Source organism: Cyrtonyx montezumae, unplaced genomic scaffold, assembly GCF_038088225.1.
Source record: "Cyrtonyx montezumae isolate F1298 unplaced genomic scaffold, pur_monq_1.0 scaffold_10, whole genome shotgun sequence".
In the NCBI taxonomy this organism is placed as follows: domain Eukaryota; kingdom Metazoa; phylum Chordata; class Aves; order Galliformes; family Odontophoridae; genus Cyrtonyx; species Cyrtonyx montezumae.
Window position 1 is genome coordinate 10,599,301 of NW_027071826.1, and position 12,834 is coordinate 10,612,134.

At 35.7% G+C, this 12,834-nt stretch overlaps 1 protein-coding gene across 3 annotated transcripts in view; it reads left to right on the top strand.

The window, feature by feature from the left end:
- Positions 1–12,834, top strand: part of BEGAIN (brain enriched guanylate kinase associated) — a 145,659-nt gene that overhangs the window by 67,192 nt on the left and 65,633 nt on the right. The window contains exon 4 of one of the 3 annotated variants that reach the window (XM_065755679.1): positions 10,024–10,113. The exons of the other annotated variants lie outside the window; for them this stretch is intronic. Coding sequence (XP_065611751.1) covers positions 10,024–10,113 — 90 coding nt within the window. The remainder of the gene's footprint in view (positions 1–10,023; positions 10,114–12,834) is intronic. 3 annotated transcript variants of the gene reach the window in all.

Genomic DNA, 12,834 nt, shown 5'->3' on the forward strand with positions numbered 1-12,834 from the left:
AGTTCCAAAGCCCCAGATGTAGGAAACTGTGGAATTGGTTAGAGAAAACAACCTTTCTATATTCCCCCATTGAAGACAGGGACCTGAACTTCAGCCAAGTACTACTTCAGAGCCTGCCTCAGCTTTAAAGCTCAATGCTCTCTATATGAGAGTTTTTTTCTGTATCTTCGGATTCTCAGTGTTGCACAGTCTGCATTTATATCTCTGCAGCTTTAAAAGTATACATTAGTTTGTTGTCATCTTACTTTGACATTGTCAGTACTGAATAAAACAGTCTTGTGCCCATGACTCACTGATATGCATCTGGATAAAGGCTGAGACTGTTTTGTGTTGGTTTTTTTTTTCAGCAGATTCAGTTCTGGTGTTCAAAAGGAAGTGTGAAAAGCATGGCAGGAGTTAGCCAAGTAGTGAGGAGACTCACCTGAACATAAACATTTTTAATTGTTAAATTAAACATGTTCCGTAACACTTAATATATTTTTAAGGAGATAATTCATTCATTTCATAATAGATACAATTGTGCTCTGATTGCTCACACCTGGCAATTTTGCATTGCTACTTTTTCTCCCCAAAGCACATTCAAAGCATAGAATGGGCCTTGCTCCAGCTGTAGTATATGTTTCATGTTCTGAAACAAATAAAATAGGATTTGCAGAGCAAGCTCTAGACGTAGACAAAGTATACAGTTGCAGGGGCATCTGTCTGCTTTGCCTCTGCCAGAAACCTGCTAATGCTGTTGCCAAGGGAAGGGTTGCTAGAAGTAGGGTGAAAACTATTGTTCATCTCCTTGCAGAAGCAGCAGTTGTTGTCCCTGGCCCTGGCACCATTCCTGCTTCTCCATCCCAGCACTGCCCCTTCTCCTGGCAGCACTTATCCATGGGGAGGTGAAAATCTTCATGGCCTTTAGTTCTGAGCCGAATCTGGCTCCTGTTTAGTCCAGATTCAATATTTTAATTGACATTTTTGTGGCTTCGAACAGTATTCAGTATAATAAAACAATTTTCAAGTCTTCCAATTAGTTAGTCTGAAATTCAGCCCTAGACAAATCCAAAAATATTGGGTTGTTTTCAACATATCTCAAATTCTGCATCCTTCAGATACTGTCTTTTCTTTTTCTTGATTTTGCAAAAAATCCTCAACCCTTGTGACTCCAGTAGAATCTCTCTCAAATTTTCTCTGGACTGTCGTCACTTAGAGCCCCATACTGAGTTAAGGAGTCATTACACTGTGAGCTGTTTCACCCAAATCCTACAAGGCTGCACCTTCCTCGATGAACTAATACTTTAAATAGATGAGAAAAGGAATGGGTAGGAGTCCTGTTCAAATGACATAAATGTTTTTCTCTACATAGGGAGCCAAATTGTTTATTTGACATACCCAAGAGTCCAATGTAGCAGTGCATGGCATAGATAAGTGCCTTTAAATTGAATGTAGTATACCCTTAGACAAAAGAAAATCTGTTTTTTATAATGGAAGACACACAAAACTAGAAAGAAACAATTGCAAATAGCCCCACTGAGTGCAAGATGGTCTGAAATAACCACTATGGATATACAAGAGACAAACTCCATGCCAACTGACCCCGGAAATTCTACTGAATTATTTCATCAGAGGTGCAGTCAGAGATGAATAACTTCTTCTCTAATAACTGCAAAATGAATATAAAACTCTGGTGGCAGACAAGGGAGGAGGACCTGACTGGTTTCTAAGAAGTCAGAAAAAGAATAACATTTTCTGAAGTGAAATCTAGTCTCTCTATTTTTTATTTATTTATTTTTATTCTTTCATCTAACCTCCAAAGTACAACACAAAAATATTTCAGATATTTTAGGGCTCTTGTTTACATGTGTATTTACCAATTCTCCAGAGAGCAGATTTCTGAAGTAGATCACTCAGTGCTTAATTTTCTCAGCAAAAGGGGTATTGAAATGTAGCCACAGGGAAAACACCCATTCTCTTCAGGGGTAAGAGATAAGGTTATGTAGACACAGTAGAAACAAAATCTGAAGAGATGTAGAATACTCACAATTTCTATTGATTTTAAGCTGCCTGGAAGCATCCTCAGAATGTTTCTCTAGATACCATCTTTGTAATCATAGTACTCTCAATTCAAAATACAACTGCTCTGTTTCAGTGCATTTCTATTGTATACAAGTGAAAGTGTTGAACTGATAAATGGGTTGCTAGTTGAGATCAAATGACTAATTAATTAGCTGCATCAGATTCTGAAATGTGCCTTCTCCATGAGGTTTCCTCTCTTCCTCAATTCTGAGAAAGAGAAATTCACCAGCTCTGAGCTGGTGCTTGGTTCTGATCTCCCACAAGTACCAATTTACATAACCGAAGGGAGTGAGATCTGGAAGGGGTGAGATCCATTATCAGAACAAATTTGTTGACAATAACCATTTTGTGAAAAAAGCAATTTAGGAAAAAAGGCATTTAGGAACATGGACATTTTGGAACAGTTATCTGCAGTTAACAGGCAACAGCATAGTCCATCTTCTAAGTGTTGCTTTTTTTTTTCTCTACTCTTGTTGCAAAGCTGTTCCAGAATCACGTTGTTCCATCATTTGAAATGTTCTAATTTACAAAAGAAAATGTAATCATGGACAGTTCTGCTCACTTGTTCTTAAACCAACACTTTTCTTTAGAAGAAATAACTATTTCTCCTCCCCATTTTCTTTGAGAGTGTGGCCACATCCTCTCTGTTATCTTTTTTGTGAACTGACCTAGAACACCTATGGTTTTGAGTTTTATTTCTAGTCTCCTACACATGCTTTTTTTTTCATGTCTCTTCCAGAATGAATACCTGTCTTTTATGTGACTGCGACAATATTCCCAGAGACAGCACTTCCCTCTCTTGCTAAAACACCTTGCCCAGTAGCTTATTGGAGCTGCTCAGAATACAGACCTTTAGCCTGTGTATTCAATGTGAAAATGAAAGTTATTGATCTGTCAGATTTAATTTAGGACATCCAGGGTGAAGGGATTAAAATATTCTAGTCTGAAATGTTGGCTTTATTGTACTTATCACATAAGGCAAGTGCTATTTTAAAAAGATGTCTCATAATTATTAGTTCTTTCAATTTCTCTGGAGGCATCAGTCATGGACTGCTGGATCTGTGCAAGTGCAGAACAAAGTCTTTGCACAAAAGAGCTGCTATTCTCAGTAAAGTTAATCCTGTTCCTTATTCAGTATGATTTTATTCACACATTCCTTTGCCTACTTAAAAATGTCATCTTGGATTTGGAAAGGTATGAAATATACATACAAGCACAGCTGATGTCTGCAGTAAATACTTCCATATATTTAGAAAAGACTTCTTATGTAGTCCATTTTCTGGAGTACAAAATGAGTCAGTGATTATCCAAAACTTCCAAACTTAGAGTCTCCAAGTAATACTGAAAAAAAAAATACATCAAAAGAGAGAGAGAGAAGAAAACAGAAAAAATAAAAATAAAATAAGAAAAGAGAGAAATAAACTGATAATAAAGGACTTTTAATGTAGCTTTTCATGTGCTACGATTTTATCCAGCTGATGTTCTCAGCATCTGTAGTCTTTACATATTAGAAAACCAAACCATTTTCTCCAAATTTTTCTTATTAAGCCGTAAAAATTATGGACAGAAAATCTTCCTGTCCAAATACCTACTTCCAGCAACCCCAAAATGTTTTCCATGTTGAAACCACTTGGCTTTGTTGAGGGCCCTCAGGGAGGGCTACTGAAGCAATGTTTTTGCCTGAAGTTAAACCGTCGAAAGGAGTTAGATGCGGAGCTGCTGCTGGGATGCTGGAGGAAAACATTTATGATAAGAATAAATTAGGATAAAGTGGTGAATGGTGGCCTAATTACGTGAAAAGTATATATTCAACCAGACAACGGAAAAATCAAATTGGGAATGTAAGGAAGAACGACCCTTAGGTCGATCTGATACTTGCTTTTGTACACATGGAAAAACATTCCTCATGAAAACCAGATTCTGCCATCACACAAAAACTCACCCTCAAAATAAATGCCTCAGTGAAGTCGTTGGCTGTTATTGCTGACTTCATTGGAGAGATATTACTGCTACTAAAACTACATGGAACATATAAAACACGTAAGCAAGTACAGTTCTGATGATAAATATCTACAGAAAACAGGAATATTTTGGCATCTGTACAGTATATTTATGGTTATTGATTCTTTTAGGAAATAACAGAATGCATTTAAGCAGTGTACAAACTATCAGCTGCCACTGAATTGCACTGCAAAGATGATCTATAACTTTAAAAAGTGTGACTGCTTTTCTTCTATAGCAATATTTTCTAAGCTGCAAAACAGTCAAGCTAGCTTATGCTTTTCACAGTAAGAAAATGATCAGCTCCTTGAATAGGAAATTCAAAGTGAAATATTAACAATTTATGATTATTTCCATGCAGATGCTGAATGACTAATTCCTATCATATTTTTTCCTAGTTGCAGGAGGGAGTGTTTCTGCACCTGTTTCTCTTCCCCCAAATCTAATCATCAGTAAAATTACACTCTGCCAGCTGTTGCATCTCAGTTCTGTTAGTATATTTCATATATTTAAAGAGTGACAAAATATGAAGTCATATAGCTTAAATAAAATGCAACATTTGTACCAAGAGAAGTTATTGTCCATCTTAAAAAGATTCATATAATCTTTGATTTTGCTGTAATGCCTAACTAGATTGAATACAATGATGGATATTCATAAGCAAACTAAACTAACAGTTTCTAAAATAAGTAAAAGTTTGGAAATAATGTGGACTGTTTCTAGGGACTCTTCTGAGAGCTTAAACCAGTTTCTAATTATAAGAAATTTATGTAAAACCGATTAACTTGTGTCTTCTCCTGTGGAACTGTTCACAAAGGGTATGAAATGTTCACATTTTGAGAACACAATACTCGCTAATTCATTTAGTCATAAATCCTTGCATCTTTTTGGAGCACCTGCACTGAATGTGCTGGTGTTTGAATAGAACATAATTTGTGTTTTTAGTTATACATGTACCTGAAGGCATCAACAAAGAAAATAAAACACTGCAGATAGCTTAAAGCATTCCACAACCATTTCATCAACATGCCCAATACGAAGATTATTGTTCATTCAGGTTTTCATAGTCTGAGCATGAGCATTTAACTCTAACGGCTTTATGTATTACTTTACAACATGTCTTTTCCAAAGATAGTGGATTTAATGTGTATACATACATACTTCCCTGTGTGCACATGTACACATTTCACAAAAGAATTCTCATATGGTTTAGTAAATATAGATAAATAGGTAGATACATAAGTTATGAAAACCTGGTATCATCACTGAAAGCAGAGTTCACTCACAATTTTCCGTTAAAAGAATGCTTAACACTTTGCAAAATTTCACTCTGTTAATTGGATTGCTGTATGCCATATTTGTGTGTTAAAATGGCTTAATTATTTGCAAAAATATAAGTATTGGAAAAAAAATTATTACTCATAGACAAAAAAATCTATCATTTTCTCCATTAAAAAGTCTTCATATCTGCTTGATCCGAATTAAGGACCTAAAATATATCAAGGAAGCCTTTCAGGGTGCTAGGAATACTATTTCTACCAATGCTCAGAATTGTACATTTTAAAAGTATCTGTAAGAAAAGTAAGTTGTTAACAGAGATATGTAAGTTTGGTAACTAGCTTTCGTTGTTGATCGAGCGTGGCTTAGCATGCTCCAGCTAAGAGTTCCTGAGATTGAGCAAAATTTTCTCCCTGATTCATCCGAGCAGTTGAACCTTACTATAATGTCTAGCTTCTCAAAAGTAGATATAGAGATGGACTTTTCACCTCAGCATCTGATGTTGAGGCACCAAGAGGAGCCAGTGGCCGTACCAGAAGTGTATTGAGCAGGGATTGTAGTAACTGGGGAGAAAGGGAAACAAAAGTGGATGAAGCTGGGGATGAAGAAAAGTCATTGTAGTAGCTTGTTGGAAGAGTGGGGTAGAAAGAAAGATAAGGATGAGGGAAAAATACCATTTTTGTACCAGATCATAAACTCAACTAGGGGGATATGTGATTCCATAGCAGCCTGTTTTTCAATTAGAAAACTGAATTTAAAATATCCACGAAGATATATTGTTACAGTCCCTGCAGCACTTTTACATTATTTAATGCTGTGGTCATAGATAGTGCTGGGTAACTCCAGAAATAGCACTGCCACCCCCTCACAGAAAATGGATTGTTTGACATTTTTATCAGCTCTAGCCTTTGTTCCATGAAGATGACAGCCAGTTACCTACTTTGGCAAGACTGGTAGGAAAGTAGGTAGCAAGTGCAGCTGACAGCATCTCATATGTCTGATCCTAAATCAGCACCACCATCACGTGCTCCCTCAATGAGGACAGGATGTGGAGGTAGAGTTGTGACAGTATGTTCCAAGGTGTCCCCACAGCTCTTCCAGGTTGCTCTGTCAACGTTTCATCCATGGTTATTAGTGTTTATAAAAGCATGGCCCTAAAATAGCTGCATGGTGTTAATAGAAGCAAAAATAGCAGTTCTTCTTCTTAGGTTCTTTCACATTGGGGCAAAATTGGACTAAATTGGTCAAGTACAGGAATCATAATAGCACAACCCAGTTTAAGAGTGGTATTTAAAACTCTCAGGTCACACACACTGAGTTTAAACTAAAATCACATTAGGATATGTTCTTTCCCATCTACAGATAATCCTTCTGAGTTTTCACAGGGGAAAGGTTTGGGGTCAGTTTTGCTCAGAGAATGCTAAAATCTATTCAGTAAGTTCTCTATGCACAAATGGAGAGAGAAGCAGCCAAGAAATTCTCCAATTTTCAAAAAAATGCAATATTTCCAATAAATAGTTCGGTTTCATTGGCATTTGTAAAATAATCATGCGTATTCATACATAAAAAGAGCAGTATTTTTGAAGTGTGTGAAACAATCATCTTTATACATATTAGATGCATCAAATTTTACTCATTTGTGAAATATGTAGGCAGAAGTATAAGGTTAGTTGCGTTTACTTATAATATTATTTTTTTAAATAGACAAAGTACTCTCTATGTGTCTACTATAGACACTATAGCCTACTATAGACAATTGCCTTCTGCCACCAAACCCAATGAACTGATAGTTGCATCTCTCTGGGCAGTGAAATAAAATGTTGATCATATTTCACTGAAAAACCCAATTTTTTATTTTTCTAAAGCAGCTATATGTATGTAGCTGTCATCTGTGATTACTGTCAGATGAGCTACAGACACTATGTGAAGTAACACACTGCATCTTCTAGGACAAGACAAGGAAACACAGACTATTATAACAGTATGTTTAAGTTCAAACCTCACTTGTCACAGGAGTCTGTCTTAATCATATCAGTGAAAGATAAAGGAAGCTCTACAGAAAGGGAAGGAAAATGAGTTACTTTACTATGTTACAGTGAAATAAAAAGTTATTTTAAAGTTTGGTTATCTGAAATGCTTTATTGTCATTTTGTTGGGACAGAAATTTTTCCCTTATTGAACTCCTGCTTATCTACTGTGGCCATAAAAATCATACAAAATAAATATATTTTTTTTTATTTTTCAGTAGTTACAAGTTTCTTACAACTGTTGTTTGAATGACAGTGACAGATGTGGGAATTTTTTCATTTAATTTTCCTTTAAAAATTCACCATTTCTTTAGTCAAATATATATGTATGCATATTTTGATGCTTTCTAATTTGCCAGTGGTAAAACAATATTCCATGAAAATTGCAAAAGCTGAGAAATCAAGTTTTGTTTTTGAATATCTGGAAAATAAATAAAACCTTACAGCTACTAATTATTTTTAAACCTTGCACATGAAAATGTGATTACACTCAGTACAGCTGACACTGATTATCTAAGACAGGATGTTATTAAATCACTTTGGAGAGCTTCTGTAAGACCCACCACATTTCAAGCAGAGTTTTTCTTAACTGCATTAGCTCATTTATGGAGCAATTACACAGGACTTGGTACTGGAAAATGTCAAGAAAAACATTGAGCAAACAACTGAAGTGGAATTTACACTCCTCCGCTCTCTATCAAATCATCTCACAATTTTACAGTTTTAAAATATTCTATCAGGATTTCCTACACCAAAGCTATGTATGAGTAAATGCTGTGTATGAGTAAAAGGTATGAGAGAGGTTAGTTTAACAAACGCTACATGGAATAGAGCACAAAACGGATGTGAAGACCGCAGAAATTTCCCCCTACTGAGATAATGTTTTGTTTCGAGAATACCACTTTAATTAATTCTGGGGGCTTGAAATACAGGCAAAAATGTTTCAATATTTGGAAGTTAGCAAATTAGTATGGAGGATTTCTCAGTGAGCTATGGAGAAATGTGCAAAATGTAATGGTTTCAAAAATCTCCAGTGATTCATTCTCCAGTGAGAATGAATATATAGGAAGAAGTACTACAGGACTGTAATGTATTAAGTAAGTCCACACCTACTGATTATGAGATTTAAAGTTTGCTCAAGAACAATAGGAAAGCTGTTAGAGATAAATGATGGAATGTAACAGAGACAACTCACTGGAGAATAAATGATGCTGCAATGTTGCAGATTTCAGACATTCATTCTCAGCTCCACTTTGAATTTAAAGCTAGTATCACTGTATGTTCATGTGATGACAGCACCTAAACTTCAAGCCACCTCTTATTTCTCAGTATTTTCTTTGATTCTTCATGTATTTAATCCAAGTCTGGTATAAAAGAAGTTGAAAAATATTTTAAATAGTATAGTATTTCTCAATGAATAACTCAGAGGTACAGCTAGAATGATGTCCTGGAACTCACATAGTTCTTTTCCTCTGAGTACCCTAAAAATCTTGCTGCTGGTAGTTTTTAAGATGAAGCCATTCTCATGTGGGCTTACAGAAGTAGCAAGAGACTCAGCAGAGTTCTCTCCACAACTGTGTAGACTTTTTGCCGCTCTCTGTTGCACAGCTATTGGTCCTGAAACATGTCCCTGTCTGTAAAGATGTGTTCATAGAAACATCCAAAAGGTCACCACTTCACAATATCCACTGCTAATACACTGCAAGGTAGGATTTTCTGCATGTACAGTGATCACTGACCACAGGGAAAATTAATGCACAAATTCTGTTTCATAAATATGAATGTGCTTGAGTTAGGAAAATCTTACTATTTAATTTGTTTATCCTTCAAGGCATTTAATGTGAATTTCTAATATTGCCATGCAATAGAAAAAGACTGTTTGGCACATTCTATGTGGGCTAATACTGTTCTTGCTCAGATTTTACTCAGGAAAAACCATCTTCGACTTCTGTGACAATTTGCTTGACTGAGGACTGAACAGAGCATTTTGAATCTTACCAGTCTTGCTTGATGTTAATGTTGGGCAACAGATCTCATTGCTAACTTGCTTGTCTTGTTGGCCTTTTCTTGGGCTCCAGGTCTGCTTTTGCTGAGTGTTATTCGTGGCTTATATTGCTTGTTCAGATTGCTTCCTTTTGTGCTTTTCATTTCTAGCAAATATTTTGCAGTTATTGTTTCTGCTACTGGTAGATGTGCATGGAACCTGGTATGTGGAACTTGAACCTCAGCCCAGATTTAATTAAAACTATTAAACATATTCTCACTGTGGTGCTCAAAAGGAATTTTGGTGACCCTCTTTTGATGAAGCATAAATTTGCTTAATCTGAGTTTTTACAATTCAAAAATAAAAGGGCTTTATTCACAAATCTTAAGAGCAAATGCTCCTCCAGTAAAGCAGGTGGAGTAGCATCCATTTACAGCCATGATAAAGTCAATCCTAAATGCCTATTCTGACCTACAATATACATCGTACCAGAAAACCAATCAGCGTGTGCACTGGAATACCATCTTGTTATGTAGACTTAATACTGTTTTAAAGAAAGATATCACCAAATTTTTCCATAGCCAACTGATATGCAGCAAATCTAGCTAGGTTATTACTCGTATGTCTTATGAGCCATACCTAGCCATGGTTTATCCTCTATTCATGCTGCAGGGTACGAAATTCCTGGGTGCCAACCTGCCTATGGCAACCTAGAATTCTCCAGGGCAGGCTCGCAAAATCTTCACCTACTCTCTGGGACAGGTAATGAACAAGTGATGTTTTGTGAAGTTATGCTTTCTTTCTAACTTTCTGATGTCCGTAAAAATGTTTCGTTTCTTCACATCAGTCTCCAGTCTGCCATTGTTCAGTTGTGCTGTATTTTCTGAACTAGAGGAATGACAGCTATTATAGTACAATAGATGCTTGCCTCAGCCAAGCCTGTAATAATTATTAGTATGTATAAAAACCAAAGTTTTAAGATCCACGGTTAATAGTTCTTCTGATGGAGTTCTTATAATAAAGGCACACTGTATTCTCCTGTTGATACCATAATAATCTGGACAGTTTACCTTCCTATTTTAGTTGCCAGTGCTTAAATGTTATCTTTGCTTTGTTAGATTCACATTAATCTTCAGTCTCCTGAAATAATTTTTTTTCAGTGCTCTAGAGGATGTGAAAAGATGAAGGAGTTATGACTGATTCTAGTTTATATTCCTGTGCAGCACATAATATAAGTTTAAATAATGACTCATTTATCCATATTTTGCTTAGATTTTCTTCTACTTCTCTCATAAATTCACACTTGGTTCTTTGCTTCTTGACATTATTACAAGTGGCAGGTATGCAGTAGAAATGTTATTCACTAATCCAATAGTTTACAATGAAATCTGAAATCTTGAAACTGAGATCAGAAATCAATTAGATAAAAAATAGACAGGCTGAACTTTATACTCCCTTCTTGCATTCTAATGAATATGTTTGAGTAATGGTCATGACTTTTCATGTTGAGAGCGCTGCTAACATAGGAAAGATTAGTAGGATCCTTTCGGTATATTTTAGCACAATGTACACTCTGTGAAGTAAAAATCAACAATCCTGGAAAAGTGTTTTCAATTCCTATTTTTCATCCCCCTGGGGCTCTGAACATATGCTCTATTCTTACCTGGGTTTAGATGAGATCCTTGTAAAAATAGCTTTGTTGTGCTTCATGTCCTTGTTAAAATCAGTGGATGATTATATTTTGCTTCACTCATCAGGACATGCAACATTTTCAGAACTTTGATTCTGATTTCAATTTGATTTCATATTTGGAAATAATTTAAAATACAAAAAAAAAAGTTTACAGAGCCACACAGTAACCAAGGACTTTGATCTTATGTGGCTTTCTAAAGTGAATGTCCATAAGAAATTCCAGAGTCTTAAAATGACTTTTAGTGGCCTTTCTGAAAACTTGTCGGAAAAAAATCTTGGTTTCCTGCTATCTCTGCCCACTTACTTTCAGATTTTTTTTCAATTCTTACTTTCAGATGAATGTAAGTTTTGCATTCTAGAAGACAAAATAAAAGGGTTTCTTTTTTTTTCCTTCAAGTATTTCAAAGTCGTAAGTGCTCAAATCCAACATATCATCTTTAGCTAATTAGACATTTCATGGGATATATAAACACTGAAAGACAAATTGCATTTTTTCCTCCACTTCTTGAAAAGCTCAAAAAGATCTAATTTTACTAAAAGATTTTAATAATTTCCTGAATCTCTGCTTGTTTCTTTCATGTTTATTAATCCAAATCTTAATCACACTGTTTTAATGAACCTAGACTTAAAATTATTTGGAAACTCGTTATCCAATTGTATTGAAATCACCACTCTGTTGGAGAAACCAAAACACTTCTTTGCGTGTGTGTGTGTGAAAATGAAAGATCGTGAATATGACAACTTCAGCATTTACAGAATGAAGATATATTCGATTTTATCTACCCTGATGCACCTTAATCTTCAAAATATAATTAGGAAGTGACAAAAAATTCAAGCAGAATACAAAAGTATTTCAGGTATAAAGCAAAATATTGCAGCTGGGTTTAGATAATCTCTGAATGAAAAAAAACCCCACCAAACTTAGAGCTTTTATTTGAGGGCCATTCCCAAGAGGAAGCTACTTCATCAATATGTGTAGTTTTTTGGGGTGCTATGTCTGAGGGTAGGTTGAAGGTCTGGGTTACCCCAAAGAAGCACAGTGTGTACTCTTTTTCATGTGAATAGTGCAAGCATTTGTTCAGATGAATGTCTGCTGTCTCATTTGAACTTTCAGCGATTGCAGAGAACTTCACTTACTGCCTCACTCCAAAAACTGCAGGATAGCTCACAACACAAGTAGAGAGATAGGACTGTTCATAGAATCATTAAGGATAGAAAAGACCACTAAGATCATCTAGGTCAATCACCAATCCACTAACACCATGCCCACTAAGCATACCCTTCAGCCACATGTTCCTGTTAAGAGAAGTGAAGTCCTATTCCCTCTCCTTCAACATGCACTCAACAAAAAAAGACCACAAAACAGTGTCTTACAATGACAAGCCAATTCAGCTGAGGAGGAACCAGGGTAAAATAGACTTGACTGAAATAATAAATCATGACATCATGTTGGAAAAATGTTTGTATGAAGTGACAGCTCAACATGTTGAGCAGTGGTGAACTTGGTAGAGGTGAACTGATATATACTCTTGTGGAACAGAATACTTCTCAGTTAACAAGTCCTAAAATAGTGGGCTGCAATGCATAAAACAAGGTAGGGCACAAAATAATCAGCCAAAGATGACAGATGGCAATTTATCTCCTTTCTTCTCTTCTTTTTTTCCTGTAGTATCAACTTGATCAAAGTGCTGAGGATCATTTGTTATTGTAGGAAAACTAAAAATATCTTGGAACACTCACACAAAATAGATAACAGATAACAACCAGTAGTTCTCTTCTTTCCCCATTAAA